Here is a 23,766-nt window from a genome sequence, read left to right on the forward strand (position 1 = left end):
GGATATAACAAGAAGATATGTCAAGGGGATTCAATTGATCAGATGTTCAGTAGGTTAACTGGTCATTGTAAACTGTCCTGTGATAAGGCTAGGGTTAAATTTGGGGATGCTGGGCAGTGTGGTTCAAAGGGCAGGAGGGGTCTATTCCGCAGTGTATCTCAATAAAGAAAGAAAGAAATAGTCACCACTACTGAATGAAAAGTGAGATGTTATTATTGGTACATGATGAATTGGATGAACAGTTTAAAAGGATAAAGAATTACAGACACATTACTTCAGTGACCAAAGTGCCACAGAAAGTTGAAAAGTTAGTCTGTATCCTAGACAATGTGTAAAGGGAACCAACACAGAAAGGTCAAGATCTCATGTACAATGGCTGAAATATTAAAAGTTAAGTTGATATTATAAATGTTAATACATTATTAGCAGGTAATCTTGGATTAATGATTTTAGGCAATGGCAAAGGAATTTAGGTTACTGAGGAGATGCAAGTGACAGCAGTATAAACAATAATTCAGAGCAAGAAATGTTTGGAATAAAACGCAGAAAGAGTGAATAGTTCCTATCTTCAATGTACAAGATATTGTTTTGAAAGAGTTAATATGTAGACATTTAGTGCAAAATTTGCCCTTTCTCATTTTTTGGCTTTTGAGGTATTTGCCTTTTTATAATTGTTGGTTATCAGGACATCTTGTTATTATTCCATCTGGTAAAAAAGTCTGTAATCCACAATCCCATTCCATTGTGAAAGCTCTTTTTACTGAAGTTAGTCAAATATTACGGTAAGAACAGATTTATTTAGATTGCATACTTTTACTTTTGATCAGATTTAATCTACATTCCCCATTTTATTTTACTGATTTATTAAGAAGTACTAATAAATGCAACATGACTAACGTTGGGCCAGCTGTAATTCCATGATTCATGTTTTACTTATTTTGATAATAAGAATTTCATTCATTGTTTTGGTTTCTAGCCAGAGTCCTGCTATTTCTAGAGTTTCCAGATGATTCTCATCAACTTTCTGAAAGATCTAGTGTGGATAACAATGTACTGTTTAGATTTACCTCAAGCTTTTTCATGGAGAGTCAAGAGATTCTGCAACTGCAGGAAATCATCAGCAAAGCACACAAAATGCTGGAGGACCTCAGCAGATCAGGCAGCATCTATAGAGGGAAATGCCAGCTGATGTATTGGACTGAGATTACTCATCAAATCCAAAGGCTCAGACACTGACTGTTCATTTCTATCCATGGATACTGCCGCAAGTGCAAAATTCCTCCAGCATGTTGTGTGTGTTACTCAAACTTTTCAATGGAATAGTTTTTATTGACTCCTGTACAGATTCTTGAATTTAAATTCCATAGAGACAGCACTGGAGGTCAGGACTGAGCCCATCTCACAGAAGCTATGAAGCAACAGTTCTGCAAGTTGTGTCACAATGTCAGTTAGAGATTCCACAGACAGTATTCCCGGCCATTCTTGTCACAGTCAGGCTGAAAGAGCATTAGTAATTTTTCTGAGGTGGTCATATTTTCGTTCCATGTTATCCAACCATTAATAATTTAATTTTTATTCTGTTATTTTTGAGGAAGGTTTCCCACTTTCTCTCCATAAGTTTTTAAAGTATTATATTTTCAGGAGCAGTATTTGTTGCGTCCATCCCCAGTGGGGAAAGAAAAAATCCTGTTCCCTCCATCCCTGGCAATTAGTCAGGTCTTGCACCACTTTCCCAAAACAGCACATCCTTACTGCTGAGAAAAGACAATAACTTTTAAAGATTATTTTCACCACATAAGCATCCCCTGCAACCCACTGTTGTCTCCACCTTCACCTCCCATCACAAGATTTCTAAAGGTTTCACCAGCAAATTGACAACTGCCCAACACACATCCACTCCCCTTCTCCACTAAGCCAAACCTCCCCACTGGCACTCCTCAATGACAACCTTGACCTTGTTTCTTCCACTTTCTCTTCACCCAAACCTCCTCAAAAGTACCCCACAGAATAAAGAAGTTTGCTGCTATTAATCGCGGTTGCTGTATTCTAAAGAGGTGGTACATTAGTTACCATTAATTTTAGATAAATATCAAAAAAAAAGTAGTGATTACTTGGAGTAAAGAGGATAATAAGTAATACAGGATTCCATTTCAACACTTAAGAGAAGTCTGGATAAGTACAAGGATAGAAAGGGTATTGAGGTCTATGATCATGGTGCAGGTCAATGAAACGAGGCATAATAACAATTTGGCACAGACTTGATGTGCTAGGGTCTGTTTCTGTGCTGTGGTGCTCTATGACTCTATTTTCCCCTACACAGTTACCACAGTAGAGAATGGTTCGTTTCCAATGGCCTTAACGTATCAGTGGATGTTACATTATAGTCACAGAGTTATTCAGCAGGAAAACAGGCTCTTCTACCTGGATCATCCATGCTGACCAAGTTGCCCAATTGATCTAGTTTTATCTGCTTGCATTTGAACCACATCCCTCTAAAACTTTTCCTTCCATTGTTGGAGTATTTTGAAAATGTTATGATTTTGAAAATCTGCGTGAGATGATGGGACTTTCGAAGACTTTGAGACTTTTTTTTAAACTGAGCCCATGGTCTGTTCTTCATCAAATTACAGTATTGCTTTGCACTGTTGTAACTATATGTTATAATTATGTGGTTTTTGTCAGTTTTTTTTAGTCTTGGTTTGTCTTGTGCTTCTATGATATCATTCTGGAGGAACAAATTGTATCATTTCTTAATGCATGCATTACTAAATGACAATAAAAGAGTCCTCATAATCTAACCTAATCTAAAAGACATTGCCTTGTCAGTTTCCAATGTCAATCACCTAAGTGGCCTTCCACTGTAAAGCAGCAGCTGCATTCTTAAAGATAATGGTATTTAATTACTGCTGGAAGATTATATCCAAGCATTTTAAAGACTGGTTGTCTTTTGAATTAACTAACTTCTAACTCTATTCTAAAATTCTTGGAGATAATTGTACTTCTGTAACTAATCTCCCTAACTGAAAATTATAGGAATATTTGCAGAGTCAGATTTCCATCAATCATGTCTTCTGTAACCTAGAGAGCCACCACGTTTCAAAGACTTGTGCACAATGCACTAACAGTAGGCAAAGATAAACTGAATGAAACATAATCTTCATCACCTTTGAGTCTACAAAGTAAAAAGCAAAGCATCACAAGAAAAATGTGAAATATTTAATTGCTGCAATAATACAAACATTCAAAAACAATAAAAATAAAGTTTATCAAAATACATTGAACAATCCTAGAGAACAATTGACTTCTTTATATATAAAAGTAGAATGATACGCATTTGTAACAGTGAATACATTGTTTAAATCTGCATGTTTGTTTAAGTCAGCTTGCAAAGCACTCAAAGAAGGGTGCATTTGGAGCATTATACATTGCAGTCAGAATAACTCTGCAACTAATATATAATGGATTCCGGTTAACTGGGTCATCGGTTAATCCAAGCAGCCATTTATTTTGGACAACTCTTAAAGAATAAAAACTAAATTGTTAAAATAACCGGGATTCCCTTCGTTTATTTAGGACACAATGCTGCTTAATTGGGACAGGAGACTGATACCGATCAGGTTCTAACTAGTATCAGCTGTGTGCAATTGCGTGGCTGTTAGACACAACACTGCTTTTACACAGGAAAGCAATGAAGGCAATTCATTATTTGCATCAGATGACTGCGCTAATTTTGATCATTTACAGTCAACAAAAGGACACGGCAGCAATGAGTCCTTCTGTTAGAACTAATACATAGTTTTATAATACTGTAGTAGCACGGGTAGTGCTCTAATTTGTTCTGTATTTTATTTAAATGCGTAATTTGTTACACATTTAAATGCTAGTTTATCTTTGTTATGCCTTTTAACTATTTCCATGAAGCTTTGGCTAATGGGGAAGCTGCTTAATTGGGCCAAAATGTACTGGCCCTGATGTGTCCTGTTTAACCAGAATCCACTGTATTTATTGAGCTGTCACAATTAGTGGTTTTTAAAGTGTGATCTTAGTACTGCCATAAAGATAAAGGTGACTCCCAAGTGCAAATCTATATCCAACAATATGGATAACACAGAGTGTGCTGGTCTGTGCATATCTGATATCAGATTTTTTTTTATCATGCTACATCAAGACACCTCCAAATACACTTTTATTGTTATCTTAACAAACAAATAGACTTTATCCTTTTTTTTTTAACTACAATGTAGTAATTCATTATTATTCACTACAATTCTCCACCCTGTCAGTTCAAAATATTTTTATAACATGGTTAAAAAACCAGCAAGTTTACAACATTAAAACATGGTTGTAGACAAAATTGTTACATTAAACCCAAAGTTAATACATCTCTATAGTACTTAAAGTTTAGTGGCAAACCCTGTTGGCTCAAGGGGATAAAACACATTGGGTGAGCCATAAAAAACTGGAAGTTCAATCCATGGTCTGGAGTCAGTTTATTAATTACTGCCAACAGTGGAAAGAGTGGGTTCTCAATATCTCGACAGGTTAGTGCTTGCACAAAGAGTCCATCCTGCTGAGTTTCCTCTAAAAGTGCACAAGTGCACTTTCGCTGAGGACAGGGTCAAGCTGAATTGGGAAGATTTTCAGCTTCTAATTGCTTTCCATCACAACTATTCAAGTTCATGCCTGTAAGCTACTGGAAAATGAACAATATCCAGAGGATTGTACTCCAGCAAGGATCACTGCCTTCAATAAAGTACTGGATAAAGATTTTTGGGTAAGGATATGAATGCAGGTTTTTATTTGAATGCTTATGATTTAGGCAGAAAATATTGGCTGGTGCCTAAATGGAGAAAGGACGTTTATGACTGCTTTGCCCTTCAAATCCATTACCTAGAATGAGAAGGATTATTGACTTTTGTGAACTCTATGAAAATGACTTATATTCAATACAAGATTCCATCCAACAATGCGTGAAGATAAGGACCAAGTCCGTCATAACAATTAAGGGTATTTGTAAAGTTCCAGAGCTTGTCACAAATCTAAGAAATACAATCATGATTTCTGTATATTTTGCACAGTTAGCTTAGATGTCTGAATGCTAAGGCACCAAATTTTGTCTCATCTGTATTCAAGTTGTTTTACACTTCGACTTCTGATGCTTTAGACAAACCCAGTGCTTGGACTACATCAGGGGTCAGGCCACTCTTCAGTGTTCTTCGCACTGCAAAGGAAGACGAGTTGATATTAGTACAGAACAGTTCTGTCCATTACATTAGTTACCTGAGCTTAACTGCAAAAGTTACAATTTTAAAGCAATTCCAAATAGGACACACTGCCACTAGAGAAGTAGTGATTATTGTTCTTGTGGGAGATATTGTAATTAACATAGTATCTTGGGCAAAACTAGGAAAAAATGTTCTATTCTCAGAGCTGACTATTCACCAGTGGAAAATAACAATTATCTCCTATTGCTCAAGTGCTAATTAAGATATTTTTTCTTTTATGAAAAGCAGGCATTTTGTGTATGAGGAACAGCCTTCTTATGATTCAGATGAGAACTGGATATGGCCCTGTATTATATTGAGAAGACAGAGAAGAAACTTGATTCTAATTACTGATTTCATTGCCATTGAGAATATCTTCAAAAGGTGGCACCCATCATCCAGAACATGCCTTCATCTCATTACTACTATCAGGGAGGAGGTACAGGAACCTGAAGACACACACTCAATATTTTAGGAACAGCTTCTTCCCCTCCACCAGATTTCTGAACAGACAATGAACACTTCCTCACCATTTTAAGTCTCTTTTTGCACTACTTATTTTGTTTTTTAAAAAATCTTTCTTATTATAATTTATAGAATATTTTATGTAATGCACTTTACTGCTGCGACAGAACAAAACATTTCACAACATATGTCAGTGATAGTAAACCTGATTCTGATTCACGTAGCTCCCAACTTACTGCCTGAAACTGAACTATTAACAACTTCAGTGCACTCTGTAACCTCAACTGAACTTACAATTCTATTTCCTTTACATGCACCTCCAACCTCCACTTGCTTTGCGACCACTCAACCCAACTACACCACAGTCTTCAAAGTGATCTCCTACTTACACCTACTGTCAATTAACACAGAACTCACACCCATTGCAACAGCCACCGCCCCCCCCCCCGGTTCATCTGTTAATGTTGTGTCTTAGATTGATTCCTCCTCTGACAACATCTCAATTCTAACAAACATGAGAAAATCTGCTGATGCTGGAAATCCAAAGCAACACACACAAAATGCTGTTGAGCTCAGCATGCCAGGCAGCATCTATGGGGAAGAGTAAACTCTCGACGTTTCAGGCCGAGACTCCTGATGAAGGGTCTTGGCCCGAAACATCGACTGTTTACTCTGTTCCATACAGGTGGCCTGGCCAGCTGAGTTCCTCCAGCATTTTGTGTCAATTCTAGCAATTTATTTCCCTGTACAGATACTGTATGACCTGCTAAATTCCTGCAGTATTTTGTGTATGTTGATCTCAATTTTAACAATTTTCTCTGCTTTGTAAGGTCCTCCAGTCCTCTGAACCTCAAGAGCTTTCCCTCCTATATTTCTGCCCTCTGATGTATCCTCGAATTTCATTACCCTGCTATCGATGGCTATTCCCCACTTAAAGTACCTCCAGTCCCTCCTTTATGGCTAGGTTTGAATTTTTCTTTGAATAATGTGTTAGTGAAGCACCTTGAGATACTTTACAATGTTGAAGCTCCACACAAGAACAACGTATTTGTTTGTTGTATGGTATAAGTCTATTACGGAGTAATGAATTCCAGCCTCGAGGTCAATGATCGACCAACTTTCTTTTCAGTAATGGCCAATACCAGAGGACATTTTTTTAAGTTAATGGAGGAAAGTTTAGGGGAGATGTAAGAGGTAGTTGTTCTTTTTTTTATATACACCGAGGGATAAGTGCCTGGAATGCACGGCCAGGGGTGGTGGTAGATGTTGATAGCTGAGGGACATTTAAGGGACTCTTAGGTAGGCACATGGATGAAAGAAAAATGGATAGTTATAGGCAATGTAGGAGTTATGATTTAGATTGACCATGGGAATAAGTTAAAATGACAGCACATCATGGTCCCAAGTACCGATACTGTGCTGCATTTTTGTTCCAATGGTGTGAATACATTAGAAACTTTAATTCCAGTTGACAGTTTCAAACTGATCATTAATTGGTTTGCTCCAGCAGTTCTTATTATGACATGGTCCTTTACAGAAAACTATTATTATAATAATGCAATCGATTTTTTTGCACAATGAAAGTCAGCATGTTACAACCGTAAAACGGAGTTATCTAGCAAAAGGCTATTTATTAAAGTGATTAAATAATTTTCCATCTTAAAAAGCTAGACCAGTGTGGTAGCTAGTTACAGCATCATGTGGGACTTTCCAATAATGCCTTCTGTGTCCTGAGGAGTAACAGCAATATGAATAATGTAGCATCCACAGACATAAAATAGTCCTGTGGATCAAATGCTTGGACAATGTAAAACAATAATTCAACTGATTTATTTCGAAGCTACACAAAGTAACTTGCATGTGTACATGAAAGGCTTAACCTGTCCTAAAATGAGCAAAGAAAGTGAAGGGAGAAGGTAGTAGAGGAGGGGGTTCTGTTGTCTCTCAAAGAGCATTAAGATGGATAAGTCCCCAGGACCTGATATACCCCAGGTTATTGAGAGAGACAAGAGATTAGATTGCTGAGACTTTCATCAATATCTTTTTGTCCACTTTAGCCAGAGGCAAAGTCCCAGAAGACAAGCGAGTAGCTGATGTTGTTCCATTATTCAAGAAGGGAACCAATGATAATCCTGGAAACTATAGAGAAGTGAATCTATCACGTTAGTGATAGAAAAGTTACTGGAGAGAATTCATAAGGATAAGATTTATAAGCACTTGGAAGATCATGGCATAAATAGGGAGATCTAGCATGGCTTTGTGAGTGGCAAGTAGTGTCTTACAAACTTGACTGAGTTTTTTGACAAGGTGATGAAGGAGATTGATGAAGGTAGAGCTGTGGATGTTGACTACATGGATTTTAGTAAGGCATTTCACAAGGTCCTTCATGGAATGCTTGTTCAGAAGATTAAGATGGATGGGATCCATGGTGAATTAGCCATTTGGATTGAACACTGACTTGTCCATTAAAGACAGAAGGAAATGCTCAAAGTAACTTATTCTAGCTGGAGGTCTCTGATTAGTGGTGTTCCACAGGGATCTGTGCTGGGATCTCTGCTACTTGTGATGTATGTAAATGACCTGGATGAAAATGTAGATGAGTAAATTGGCAAATTTGCAGATGACATGAAGATTTGTGGCATTGTGGATAGTGGAGAAGACTGGCAAAGAATACAGCAGGATATCGATCATCTGCAGAAATTGGTGGAGAAAAGGCAGATGGAGTTTAACACGGCCAAATGTGAAGTGGTGCATCTCAGTAGGTCAAATGTGAAGAGAAAACACACTGCTAAGTTCCAGGACCCTTAACAGTGATGCTGAGCAGAGTGACCTTGAGGTCCAAGTTCACAGGTCCCTGAAAGTGACTACATAGGCTGATAGGGTGGTTAACAGGCCAAAAGGCATGCTTGCCTTTACTTGTTGAGACACTGAGTTCAAAAGTCAGGATGGTATGTTGCAGCTTAATAAAGCTCTAGCTAGGTCGCATCTGGAGTACTGTATATAGTTCTGGTTGCCTGATTATAGGAAGGACGTTGAGTCTTTGGAGAGGGTGCATTAGAGGTTTACCAAGACGCTACTTGAATTAGAGGGCATGTGCTGTAGTGAGAGGTTGGACATACTTCGGTTGTTTTTTCTGAAGCAGACTGATGGGAGATCTGATCGAGGTTTACAAGACAATGAGAGGCACAGACTGAGTTGACAGGCACTATCTTTTTCCCAGGGTTGAATTCTCTAACACCTGAGGGAATGCAGTTAAGGTGATGGGAGTAAGTCCAAAGGAGATGCGAGGGGGCTGCCCTTTTACACAGAGAGCGGTGGGTGTCTGGGGCTGGTGAGAGAGGCAGATACATTAGGGTCTTTCAGGAGGTAGTTAGATAGGCACATGAATGTGAGGGTATGGACATTGTGTAGGCAGAGGGGATTCACTTAGTTGGCTATTTGATTACTAATTTAATTGGTTTGACACAACATTTTGTGCCGAAGGACCCGTTTTTGTGCTGCACTGTTCTATGTTCAACGACTGCCAAAGGATAAAGTGAGATATAGATCAGTTGCAGAAACAAGTGGAAAATTGGCAAATGGAGTTTCATCCAGAGAAGTGTGAAATGTTGTACTGCAGGAAATCATGTGGAAAGGAACCATACACTTTTCTTTCTTTTTTTTTGTTTTCAAATCTTTTGTTATATTATACAAAAGAAATAACACAAGTACATTGAAGTAACAACACTTACAATGTCTCAAAAAAGACATTATCTTAAAGATTGAAAAAAAATTGTGATAACAAAAAAAACCTACTAAACAGAAAAAGTGAGAAAAAAAACCATTAGTTGTACAACTCCAGAGCCAGGCGTCATATAAAAAGCTTCTAAAAATAAACATCAAACCGCCAGCAAGAAAAGAAAATATACCAAAAAATTTACAATTAGATCATGGAAAAAATCTACCAATTAGCTCAAATGATAATAACGAGCAAATGAGCCCAATCTTTTCTCAAAATCAAATAAAGGTTCAAAGGTTCGACTACTAATTTTCTCCAAACTAAGACATAGCATCACTTGACAGAACCATTGTGACAAAGTGGGAGCTGATGTATCCTTCCACTTCAACAAAATGGCCCTCCTAGCTATCAATGTAACAAATGCAATAACATGTTGGTCAGATGCAGAAATACCATGAATATTTCGAGGAATTATTCCAAAAAGCACAGTTAATTTATTAGGTTGTAGATTAATTTTAAGTGCTTTAGAAATTGGTGAAAAAACTGACTTCCAGAACTGTTCCAATATAGAACAAGACCAAAACATATGAGTCAGTGTAGCTATCTCAGTTTTACATCTATCACAATGACTATCAACATTAGAAAAGGTACAGTACACTTTATTGGTGAAGAGAGCTGGTGTCCAAGTCCACAGTTCCCTGAAAGTGGCTGCACATGTTGATAGGGTAGGAAAGAAATGTATGGCATGCTTGCTTTTATAAGTTGAGGTACTGAGTCCAAGGCTTTATAGGAGTCTGGTTATGTCACATCTGGAGTACTGCATTCAATTCTGGTCACCTTATTATAAGAAGAATGCAGAGGCTTTGGAGAGGGTGCAAAAGAGGTTTACCAGGATGCAGCCTGGATTAGAAGGCATGTGCTATGAGAGGAGGTTGGATAAACTTGGATTGTTTTCTCTGGAGCAGCACAGGTTTAGTGGAGATCTGATAAAGGTTTACAAAATCATGAGAGGCATAGACAGGGTAGACAGCCAAACCAATTGCTGCTGCCGGTGACCCTATGGATTTGTTATATTCATATGATGCGCCCTCACTCCAATAACGATTGCTCCAAAAGTCAAGGATATGTATTCAATCTTTTATCAGCAATTAGCAAACATACAATCTTGAAGTGATGAAACTTAGGTATACCAAAGTATAAGCTAAGTATAATTGAGTATTATTGACCTCAGCCAGCTCCCAACTTCAAAACAAAATGCAAAGAACAAAGCATTAAGATATCTTATTCCCTTCCCTTTTATCCCGCCCACACTTACGTGACTAGCTACCATAATACCACAAGCTTCAAGATCGCCACCATCGTGCCAGTGCCAAAGCATTCTACTGCCACGGGCCTGAATGACTTCCGTCCAGTTGCACTCACCCCCATCATTGCAAAGTGCTTTGAGAGACTGGTTCTATCACATCTGAAATCCTGTCTGATCACTACCCTGGACCCCCATCAATTTGCCTATCGCACCAACAGGTCAACAGAGGACGTCATCTCCACGGCACTTCACTCTGCCCTGACCCACCTGGACAGCCCCAACTCTTATGTCAGAATGCTGTTCATTGACTTTAGTTCGACATTCAATACTGTGATCCCCTCCAAGCTGATTGCCAAACTTCGCCAGCTTGGTATCAGCTCATCCCTCTGCAAATGGACCTTGGACTTTCTGACTAACAGAACCCAATCAGTTAAGTGAGACAACCTCTCCTCCTCCACTTTCACCTTGAACACCGGTGTGCTGCAAGGCTCTGTGCTGAGCCCTCTTCTGTACTCCCTTTTCACCTATGACTGCATTCCTGTACATGGTCCTAACTCCATAATCAAGTTCGCAGACTACACAACGGTGGTTGGCCTGATCAGAGGGAATGATGAGACGGCCTACAGGGACGAGGTTCAGCACCTGTCCGCGTGGTGTGCTGACAACAACCTGGCCCTTAACACTCAGAAGACCAAGGAGATCATTGTGGACTTCAGGCATGCTAGGAGCCACACTCACGTCCCCATGTACATCAATGGAGCTGTAGTGGAGTGTGTGCCAAGCTTCAAATTCCTTGGTGTCCACATTTCTGAGGATCTCACCTGGTCCCTGAACTCCTCCATCCTGATCAAAAAGTTATAATAGCACCTTTAATTCCTGCGGAGCATCAAGAAAGCTCACCTCTGTCCCAGGATACTGACGGACTTTTACTGCTGTACCATTAAGAGCATACTCACCAACTGCATCTCAGTGAGGTATGGCAATTGTCTCCTATCGGACCGCAAAGCACTCCAGTGTGTGGCGAAAACTGCCCAGCAGATTATCGGCACCCAATTGCCCACCATTGAGAACATCTACCATAAACGCTGCCTGGGCAGGGCAAAAAGCATTATCAGGGATGCATCTCACCCTAACCATGGACTTTTTACTCTCCTCCCATCCAGTAGGTGCTACAGGAGCCTCCGCTCCCATACCAGCAGGCACAGGAAGAGCTTCTTCCCTGAGGCTGTGACCCTGCTGAACCTCACATCACAGCGCTAAGCAATATTGCACCCATATTGTACTGTCTCAGTACATTTATATTTGTGTGCTGTAGCACTTACTTTTTATTCGCAGTTATTTTGTAAATAACACTATTCTTTGCATTTCCGGTCAGATGCTAAATGCATTTCATTGGCTTTGTATCTGTACTCGGCACAATGACAATAAAGTTGAATCTAATCTAATAAACGTGCAACAGAGTACAGTGCCGATAGAGAACAGTTGTGTGGCTCCGATATTCCAGTCCCCTTATTATTATATTAGAATAATACAACTACATGCTACAAAGACACAGGAGACATAAAATCTCAATGTTTATGTAAATGCCCTCCTTCTAGTAAGCACTCTATCCTGGACTGTGATTTTCTCTTGACAAACCAGATCGTTCTTCTTGACTGCATTCAGGAAAATCTGTCTTGAATTGTTGCTGCCAAAGTTCATCCAGGTTCAAAACTGAAATCCCATTAATTGTCAGCTCTGGTCTCTTCTACCACCATGCTCACCTTTCAATGGTGCGTAAGCAGTCCAACCCAGCACTGTTCTGATTGCATAGGGCCCATCATTAACACAGCAAATCACTTGCAAAGGCTCCAGTGCCTTTGGCACATTCACCCCTATCAACAGCTCAATTTCTGAAGCAATTTCCAGCAAATGGATACGCTTCAGGTGAGACCATTCCTGAAGATCTCTCTGATGAGGAATGTTGCCTTTGTAGATAGGCATACGTTCTTGTGTGAACATGTAAGGTGGTTCACAGTAGCTTTCACTATCTACGACAGCCACTTCCAATGCTGAAATGACATAGTTACATGACTCATTGTACATAAGAGAATGCATGTACGCTTTCCTGTGCGGTTGACCATGTTCAATATACCCACCGTGCAGAACACTGCTGTATTTCCTTGATTAGGAAAGCATAACTAAGCACTGTCTTGTCACTCTTCTTAGACTTCACCTGAACTGGAATTACAGGAAGTTTACAATCATGACCGCCAGCCACCGTAAGACCATGAGATACCAAGGCAGTATTCACTGCTGTGATTGCTTCATTCGTGGCTTGTTTAGAATCTGTACCCTTTTCATCAGTTCCAGACTCAGTTGTAGTTTCACTTTCCACACTAGTAGCAAAGCTGCTCTCTTCAGCTTGAGAACAAATTTGTGAACCAATTTTGGATCGAATACATTCATTAATGTCGTCAACTCTGCTCCTCTATTCATATATTCTAAGTTAATAAAAAGAATTTGGAAAAGGTCAAACTGCATCATATGAAAATGTTGAATAAGTGGCTTCCAAGTCTCTTCAAATTTAACCGAAGGATCAAAAATTACACTTCTGATTTTTTTCTAAGTTTAAACATGATATAGTTTGAGAAAACCATTGAAATGTAGTAGGAGGATTGGTCTCTTTCCAATTCAATAAAAAGGACCTTCTGGCCATTAGTGTAACAAATGCAATCATACGACAGGCTGAAGAGGATAAAGAGCTATGTTCCATCATTGGCAAACCAAAAATTGCTGTAATAAGATGGGGTTGCAAAGTGAAACGCAAAACTGTTGAAATGATATCAAAGATATCTTTCCAAAATTTTTCCAAGAGAGGGCAGGACCAGAACATATGAGTCAAAGAGGCCACCTCAGAGTGACATCTGTGACAAATAGGATTTATATGGGAGTAAAAACAAGCTAGTTTATCTTTAGACATGTGTGCCGTATGCACTACCTTAAATTGTATCAGCGTATGTTTAGCACATGTAGAGGAAGAGCTGAAAAATTTTCTTCCATTTCTCTATAGGTAGGTGAAGTTGAAGTTCCCTTTCCCATTCATTTTTAATTTTATCAGATATACCTGGCTGTATTTTCATAATTATATCATAAATAGTTACTAATCCCTTCTGATAAGGATTTAAGCCTAAAATTTTTTCTGTGATATCAGTTGGGTATGAAATCGGAAGTGTAGACAGCATGGTATTTAAAAAGCTTCTTATTTGTAAATATCTAAAAAAATGGGATCTGGGCAAATTATATTTAAAGACATGAAACAGTTTTCCATATCAAAAAGGCTTGATCCATAAAAGAGGGTTGGAAAAAAATTAGATATAATAGGGCTTGATGATATAAATTTATTCAACGTTTTCATATGATGCAGTTTGACCTTTTCCAAATCCTTTTTATTAACTTAGAATATATGAATACAGGAGTGGAGTTGATGACATTAATGAATGTATTCGATCTAATATATTGGTTCAGGCTGTTTTGTTCTGTTTGTTTTTTGGGGGGGTTTTCTTTGTGATCTTTTTCTTTTTACTTTTTTCTCTTCATGATTAATTATATCAAGAGTTTGGAAGTTTGTTACACTTGTACTATTTGTAGTTTCTTTTCTATATGTTTATTATCAATAATGTAATTCCAATCTCTTTATATCACTATTGTTATTACGTTTATGAACTTGAAAACTAATAAAAAGATTAAAAAAGAAAAAAGACAGTTTTGATCACATCATTACTTACTGTCTGTGATATAACATTGTATTTTTTTCCAAACACAGGGTGTGTAGCAATCTTTCCTCGCCTTTTAATAAAATTAACAAAGTCAGTGAAAGTAACCTCACGGTCGTGCCTTTCTTGCAGTTTATAGTCCACCGATCTCCATTTTTCCCCAAAGTTTATCGGGCAATTTATTGACAACAATCCTCATTCTAGCAGGCATGTCCAACTCGCGCCTGTGCTGCACTCTTTTCATGGCATTGCAACAGTACTCTTGAAGAGCTTTCATATCTTCCGATTTGATATGCGGCCAAGAAAGAGCCTCTGCCAGGTAGGGCGCAACAATTTTGTGCTCATCACCAAAATGTTCCTGTAATAAAACTTGTGCATTTAGCTATCCCTGCTCTCGGCCAGCCCGCTGCCAACTTTTGACAAGCTCTCTAGGGTAACCTCCAGTAAACTGTTTGGGAAAATAGTGAAAATAATCACCATAATCATCATTCTTGCCTTCAGTCCTATTCTCGAACACCCTCGTAAATGAATAATACTGCAATGGATCACTATTGAAGATTTGAGTTTCTCTTTTAGGTAGAGATGCAAACATTGTTGTTGCATAGCTATGCTTGTTATTTTCTTTTGTATCCTTATGGCCTCCAGTGCAGCATTTAGATCTTTATCATCAGAAACATGAGTGTAATCATACCGTAGTTCAAAGTCCTCAGAAGCAGCCTGTGCTATTAGATATGGCATAGGTTCAGAGTGCCTCCTTGGTGCAGGCTGAGAGTCAACACCCTGAACTACTGTATGGGTTCAAATTTTCACTCATAGACATTTGAGCAACAAACGTATCCATATTGACATTGAGTATGCTGGACTTTCTCTGTTCCATGTCAACATAGGACCTCTTCCCATGCTACTGTCCTACTGGAGCACATTTAGCGCCCACGGTACTTGAAGCCCTTAACACTTTAACTCTGGCCATCTTGGCTGCAATTTCTTCCTGCAAATTAAGCTACTCCATTTTTCTCTGAAGTTGCTCTTTGTTTCTCCAAATGTGTTCTGCCTGTTCTTCCTGGTTTCTTCGAAGCTGTTCCATCTGTTCTTCCAGTACACGATTATCCCTCAATATTTGTTGTCTTGCTTATAACTTAGCTAAATCAGTTTCTATTCTAATGCATACCGATGAGGTACCAGATGCATGAGTCACTCTGCTAGCAATAGAATGTGCTGCATGCATGTTAGACACGCTGTCTTCAGCTTGTATGTCATCCCGAAAGTCATCAGCTTTTTACACAGTCACAGCCTGTTCTGTGGCTTTACGAAAATATCCATTTCCTTAAGCAATGTGACCTTCAATATCACAAGTTTGTTTAATTTATCTTTTAGTCTTGACTTTGAGTTTACTGCTTCCAGCTGAATTCATGTTGATTTCCAAGCATACGAACCAGGCAAAACAATGGCAAATTAAATTCAGCATTTCAATGGAACCAAGGGTTGCACTACTCAGGCAAACACCGCTATACAGCTTTCATTCCCCAACTGGATAGGCAACACTGGCCATTCAAAACTGTGTTTCAAACCCAAACACACAGCGTGAACCAGCAAAGGGTTATTACTTGCTACAAGCTGCTCCAGGCTGCAGGTCTTCTAATTTCATGGACACATCCGATTGCTGATATCCATGTGGTATAACTGTCGAAAACCTTTGCTGACAGAATGTAGCAGCAAAACCAATTTTTTTTTGGCGTTCACATAACCTATGGATTTGTTATACTCGTATGATGCATCCTCACTCCAATAATGACTGCTCCAAAAGTCGAGGATATGTATTCAATACTTTATTAGCAACCATACAACCCTGAAGCAATGAAACTTAAGGATACCCAAGTGCAAGCTAAACATAATTGAGCGGTCAGCAAGAGATACGACTTCCATCAATCCCCAGCCACAAGTAAACTACAAAGAACAAAGTGCGAAGATGTAACTCATTCCCTTCACTTCTACCCCAACCCAACTCCTGTTACTGGTCACCAGAAGAAACATCATAAGCGCGCAACGCAAAATGCAATGCAGGTAGAGAACTGATGCATGGCTCCTACACCTACTGTCAAAATGACTAATACATTATTATAGGGCATGCATTTAAGGTGAGAAGAGATATGTGGGGTAATTTTCTTTCTACTGAGAGTAATGGGTAGCTGGAATGCACCATCAGGGTTGGTAGTGAAGACAAATAAAGCATCTGAACACATTGAGAATGGAGGGATATGGACATGTATGCAAAAGAAATTAGTTTAATGGACTTTTAATACCAGTTAATTATTTTGTCACAGCATCATGGGCTGAAGGGCCTATTTCTGTGCTGTACTGTTCTATATCACTTTCATTTTATGGGGTAAGACTGGAAAACTCGGATATATCCATGAGCGTTTGTAAGGGTCAGAAAGATTTTGATTGAAACTTTTGAAGGGTTTCACAGTCGTGCAGCTAACAGAGCTGCTTCTCGACATCTCCAGTGACCCAGGTTTAATCCTGACTGCTGGTGGCAGCATTCTGGAGATTGGATATTCTTCTTGTGGACAATTGAGGTTTCCACTGGATACCCTGATTGACTCCCACATCACACAAATGTGGCAGCAACCTCTGTAAGCTGCCTCTGGTGGGAGGCAAGTACTAGAATCTAGATAGAGAGGTGGCGAAGACAGGAACCTGAGAAAAATAATATAGGTTGGGTTATGATTAGTGTTAAAACTGGTGCCTGATTATTGGTACAAACTTGATCAACGGCAGGACTTGATTCCATACTGTTTTTCGTTCTTCTCTATGAAGCTATGAGAAAAGATTGGATAGCCAATAATAGAAGGAGGTCTGATGTTGGTGACCGTAGAAATGTTTTGCATATGGAATTAAATTAATTGTTATGGGTCATTTCAAAAAAGGTTTCAGAAACCGTCTTATCAGATAAGGAATCAGTCACATAAAAGATAGTCTAGTTTCTTTTCCCAGTTTTATAAGCCCTGGGAAATACAGTACCTCTTCCTCTCTTCACCATCACCACCACTCCTTCCCCAAGCAATTATTAAACCCAGATATACTTACAGGATTTCCTGTTTGCTCTCGATCTTTTGCGTTCCTTGGGAGTAGATGTCCTTTGATTCGGATTCTGTGTGACAGATTTTACCAGGCGGTCCATGATTTCATCAGTAGCATCATCAGCTGGACTTGCTGCTTCATCTTTAGGGGTGGAAAGATTTGGCGGGCTGATTCGTCCAACAGCTATAAAGATCAAAAGGAGACCAAAAAAAAACTCATAATTTTCAAAAATAGCTTCCACACCTGAAATGCAAGAGTTTCCAGTGACTAAAGGTGGCAAAAACACACTTGCTGATCTGAAAATGTTCGGTCACTGCGTTTAAATCTCATATTGTATCCGTAAACACTTGAGTGAAATGCACAGCCCTATGCACAGGCTCAGTGATAAACGTTACTTGATTTTTGGGTCCGTGGATTTTTTTTTGAAGTTAATTCAATAGACCTCATTTCTTTACATTGTGTTATCATAGGATGGTGATCCATAGAATAATTGGCTTGATGTCTTCCCCCAAAAACTGATCAAAAGACGTTGACCAAACCCCGGTACCCAGACTCATTAGGAGAGAGTGCTGTCTGGGCAGTGAATTGGGTTAATAATTCATGGACATTTCTCTCAGGGTTCACAAGCCTGAGGCGCTGGTGGTCTCATGGGCCACAGATCTTTTGTATGAAGGCAGTCAAATAGATTAGGTTGCTACAGATTTTGCTGTCTAAGAGTTATAACATGTTGGTAAATCTCAAATGATAGCATGATCTGGTTTGACTAAAAGCCAAACTCATCTTCTTCAAATGAAATTTAATAAATAGAGAACTGGTAAAGGTCTATTGGCTGATGTACTGAGATATATGAAAGGGTTTGCTTTGTGTGCCATCCAGGGAGATCATCTCATACAGGTGTACATTGAAGTAGCAAAAATAAAGAAAAATGCAGAAGGTGGTGTTGCAGCCACGTAGAGAGCATGGTGCATGGTCCTAAATAATCAAGGTCACATCATGGTAGATTGGGAGTCTGATAGAAGCTGTCCTTGACCTGATGGTACACGTTGTCAAGCCTTTGAATCCTTTACCCAGTGGGAGTTGCTGGCTGCTGGTGTAGTGGTATCCACACCGGACTTTGAGGTGACTGGTCCCGGTTTCGAGCCCAGCCAGCTCCTTGCACGCTTTCCATCTATGTTGGGTTGAGCACCAAGCTAGGAACTCGGCCTCGTAAACAACAGACAAATGCAAAAGTATTGGCAAAGTTGCTGCCCAATGCACAACAGGGCATAGACAGGAACACCAGCAACAACCCGGTGGGAAAGAGTTGAAGTGAGAATCATTGGGGTGGGTGGAGTCCTTGACTACATTGGTTGTTTCACCAAAACAGTGAGAGGCACGGACAGAGTCAGTGGAAGGGTGGCTGGTTTGTGAGATACACTGGACTGCATTCACAACTTTCTGCCATCTTTTGCAGTCTCATGGCAGAGCAGTTGCCATACCAGGCTGAGACAGGATGGTCTCTATGATGCATATGATGAACTGTATTGGACGCATTATAGATTGTTCTCTCAGTCAGGTCAAATACTAGCAGGTGGGAAAAGGAGGAAAACAAGTTGGAAGGAAATGTATAGTAGCTGTTATGATGCAGTACTAAATCCTACAGTTGTAAACACTTTAGAATTTTTAATTGTATCATCATTTAGAACTCAATGAATTTCAATTGGACAGCACGAGGATATGAAATACAACCTGAAAGTTGAGAGATTTATATAGTAGAGAATGATAGAATGCTATGGCTAGACACATACATTACACTAGAAAGGGATGGAGTCCTTCCAAAGAAAACAGAACAAATTTTCTTACATTTATTGCTTCTGCTCCTTCGGGTTTGTGGCTCGGGAGTGGTCAAAAGATTTTTCATGTTTTCATGTGCTTCGTCTTCCTGCGGCTGAGGATCTGACAAGTCAGGTGCTTGGGTGCTCTCAGTACTACCGGCCGCAGTAGAGAACTTCGCTGTCTGTTACAGTTTGTAAAGAAAAACATCTCATTTAGATATAAATACCATGTTTCCACACAATGCATTTCCCCCCTCACTTCCAACAGTTAACTTACGTAAAGATTTATTTTGAGTTCAGACAGAAATCTACTGAAATTTTGTCCAGCATCTCTGTGGATTCTTTTAATAAGCTTTTTTGCCTGCTTTTTGGCACTTATTATGTTCAACCAATGCAAACCTACACCCGACAAAGCCAACAGAATACCTAACTGAATATCAGATAGTATAGTAGAGGAGCAAGTTATCAAACAGCAGTGCTCTGTTCACATTTCCTTTGTCCTGTGCTGGCTGTTTAGAAAGCTTGAGCCTTGGATCTATTGCAGTGAAGGACGAATATGTGACAGAGGTATAAACCAAATAAAGATCACCTACATTTTTTCCATCTCAAAAACAGATAGTTAATGATATAGAAAAAAATAAAGTGAAAGATAATTTAAAATTAAACAATGGACAAGAAAACACCCATTCAAATTTTCTGAAGCGAAAAAAAAGTTGAAGATTGTTTTCTGCTGCATGTGCAGCACGAATACCTACGCATGTAAACTAGTTAGGGAGAGCACACATTTCTTCCTCTTGCTCCTAGTAAGAGCAAATTTGAATCTTTCTGGGTAGAAGTGCTAAAATGGATCATATCAGCTCCCTCATACTTATATGCTTTCTAGCACTAAAGATGGGAATGCACTCTTTCTGGGGTTTCTTTTCCCCCCATTACATGCCAACAGCCACACATCAGTGATTAATTAATGTTGTCATTCATGTGTTTTAAACAAATAAAATAATAAGACTATACCACTCAGAGCACATATCAATAACTTTACAGTAAAATGACACCAACACCGTTTTAATTTGGATAGCAATGCTCCTTTAAGTTTGCAGCTTGTACTTATACTAATTGCTGCGGATGAGGGGAGAGTGAAATATTTCATCAATCATTCTGATAAGTTATGACCCCTGCAGAATTAAGGATCTGTATTTTCAGAAGGGAGTTGTCCTTCATTAGATATGCATTTTGTATGGACCCAGCTTCCACTACTAGGGCTGAACTCCATTTAATCCCTTACGTCCTTAGTCAGGAAGAATGATAAAGATTTGACATGGTTAAAGATCAAGTGTGCTTTGGTAAAATACATCTAAGTAACTGAAGCAAATCAAAGGGTTAAAGTTGTTCAAGACTACTTCTGCAGTGAACTATACTTGCCCATTTACAGAAAAAAAAACGATTTTCTGAGTCATGTTGACTACATTAGAATAACCTGGCTGACAGCAAAGAGGGATATTGTGCTATTTAGGGTCTAATTAAAAAAAAGAAAACAAATATGGTGTGTACATGCGAGTTTTATAGCTAGAAATTCCCTGTGTGCTGCAGAAAAAGTTCAGATCTTGTTCCTGCCACCGTGACCTAGGCAATCACCAGAGGCCCAGTAGTTCAGATTTAATTATCTGGTATAAAATTACAGTAGTTAATGGAAAACTCAGTTTAGACTACATGTGCGCTGTAAAGTTAGAATCATTTTCTTCTCGCTCTGAGTGTTGTGGGGTGGTATGAGCCTTGCTTTACTATTGTGGGAAAATACAAATACTTCCTGAGCGTCAGTTTGCCAACCTGGTCATGAGAGCAAAGCTCCAATCTAGCAGGATGCTTCTCCTCAACTGGCAAAGAAGGAAAAAAAATCTCTCAAAGAAATGAATAAACTACTGATCTCTTTGTTTGCCCCATTTTTTAAAAACTTTGGTTTATAGCCTAATTTGTTTTTGATTGTACTGTTCCCTCAAACAAAGCCGAGACTTGTTAACAACAATATATTCATCAACTGATGAGAGTCGCTACACGGCGTTGCACCTTTACTCAGTCCGTTAAGTGTTGATGCAGTTTTCTCAAAACATTCCTCCTTGTCTTCAAAGTTCTCTAGCTATTTGGAAATAATGATTCTTTTCCACTCTGTGGCAGAGCACGCAGGGGCAGCCTACGACAGTGGCACTGCTGAGTAACTTTGTGAATTACGCAGTACCTTTAGTATTGCTATCACTTACTGAAATTAAAAATGCAGCGTGCTTTTAGTCCGTGACGTTGTAAGCTATGCCGGTGTGTTTTGGAAAGCAAAAAAAAGTCATTTGAAAAATTGTTAGCTGAGGCAGATATAAGAAGTAAATTTGATACATGGCATTTTGCATGCCCACCGCTTTATTTTGATGGCCTTACAGATAACCTCAATGCATTTAACTAGGATGTAAGAGCAATGTAATAACTTCCTTAGTTTAAATTACAACTTTAGCCTAATTTCTGCAGAAGACTTGGCGTTTAGTATAGACCCTTATCTGAAACTAATTTTCTCTGATATCTTGCTTTTATTTTACACCATAACAGCTAACATTGCCTAGGTTCAAGAAATTTTCTCTACCTCCTTTTCGCATATCTTTAATATATTTGTAAAGAGTCTTTCAGACCCACAGCAAAGATCTCGAAGCTAAAGAAATTCCACACCTTATGAGATCCAAGGTTCAGTTTTCATCGTGTAGCGTGGTAAGGGGATGAGGGGGAGCTACTGGGGGACAAAGAAAGGTTGCATTCCTGCCTCAAAACAGCAGGCCACGGTAGTATCATTATTGTAAGTTTCCAAAGCAGTAACATGTCTTTTCCTCAATTTGTGGTTACCAAAGGCTGCAATCTGATAAGGTAGTTCTGGCCATTTGAATATATATTCAAGTCCTCAAGAGAGGAAATACAAGCCCATAATTCACCACTTAGAAACTCACTTTGAACTACAGTCCCAGGCTACTATGTAGACCTCCCCAGTGTCCACCCAGAATTGCAGTGGTACTTGGGGCTCTTCGAAAGATGATCTCATGCAGAGCAGGAGGCCAAAGCCCTTGAAAGCAGAGCACTTGTTGGGGGCTGACCTCCCACATTGCACATTCACTCCTTACAAATGCTGTGAAGTCATGAAACTTCAACAGCACTTACTGGTGCTTCCATTACGTTGGTTCAATGAATCAGTCACTGGCAACTAAGTGCCCTTTGGCAAGGTAGAAGAATTTCCTTACATGGCCCTTTCAACGTTAAACCTTCCAACCTGAAGTTGAATGGATGGGAACAGACAGTATGTTGCTATTCTGAATTTAGTTGTGCCAAAAATAAATCAAGTTCAAGCCATGCAAAAATGTTTCAAATTCAATATTTGCACACCTTGCTGCAAAATGATTGATATTCCAAATCCAATTACTGTATGTATATTTATATATGCTTTCTCTTTAATTTCCACGGGGAGACAAAGAAGATTTTCCCACTGTCTCATTCATGCCTCATTACTTAACCTGAAAACACCCAGAAACTGAAGGATTTCGCTGAAGGAAGAAAATAACTGAAATGGAATCTCTGAGAAACTTTACATTTTGTCACTTCATTGAGTCTTGACCCACTCAGAAGTAAATCCCTCATGCGGGGCGACTACGGGCTAAGCTACAGATAAAAGCGCAAGCTCACACAGTTTGAGGTAGTGACCAGCTTTTCATGTGGCTGGGCAGAAAGCGAGACGTGAACACAAAGACAGTCAAAGTTCCCTCTGGGGTTGCTGTGATCCATGCAGTTGTCATATTCCTCTCTACACTTCTAATTATATTGTCAGACAGCTGCTTGTACCTTCTATTACTGAGACAACTCTGACCTGGAATTCTGAAATCTACACTTAAAGCCATTCAACACAAAAACAGGACATTCAGCCATCCAAATCTAGCTGACTATCAAACACCTTGTTACACTAATCCTATGTCAGCCAACCAAACACCTGACCATCAAATACCTCTTTACCCTAATTCTATTTCACCCAACTCAACACCTGATCATCAAACACCTCATTACACTAATTCTATTTCTATTCCTTTATAATTCCCATCAACTCCCCTAGATTCCACCATTCACCTTCTTAATACGGGCAATTTGCAGTGGCCAGTTAACCTATCACAGCACACATCTCTGAGGTGTGAGGAGAAACTGGAGCACCAGTGGTCTCCAGCAGAACACACCAGCTCTACTCAGGCAGCACCAGGGGACCGGGTTGCTGAAGCTGTGAAGTGATAGCTCCACCATTGTGCCACGTGCCATGTTCCACCCTCACCAATTCAATCAGTCCCCTTCAGGCCTTACT

General features: G+C 39.3%; 1 protein-coding gene across 4 annotated transcripts in view; it reads right to left on the minus strand.

Moving 5' to 3' along the window:
- Positions 1 to 3,213: 3,213 nt before the first annotated feature.
- The window catches only part of fhod1 (formin homology 2 domain containing 1), a 333,883-nt gene continuing 313,330 nt past the window's right edge, over positions 3,214 to 23,766 (minus strand). For all 4 annotated transcript variants that reach the window (XM_063066732.1, XM_063066733.1, XM_063066734.1 and 1 more), the window contains 3 exons: positions 19,432 to 19,585; positions 17,596 to 17,772; positions 3,214 to 5,221 (listed from right to left, as the gene is read on the minus strand). In XM_063066732.1, the coding sequence (XP_062922802.1) occupies positions 5,139 to 5,221; positions 17,596 to 17,772; positions 19,432 to 19,585 (414 nt within the window). In that variant the 3' untranslated portion in view covers positions 3,214 to 5,138. The remainder of the gene's footprint in view (positions 5,222 to 17,595; positions 17,773 to 19,431; positions 19,586 to 23,766) is intronic.

This window comes from Mobula hypostoma, chromosome 14, assembly GCF_963921235.1.
Source record: "Mobula hypostoma chromosome 14, sMobHyp1.1, whole genome shotgun sequence".
Taxonomy (NCBI): domain Eukaryota; kingdom Metazoa; phylum Chordata; class Chondrichthyes; order Myliobatiformes; family Myliobatidae; genus Mobula; species Mobula hypostoma.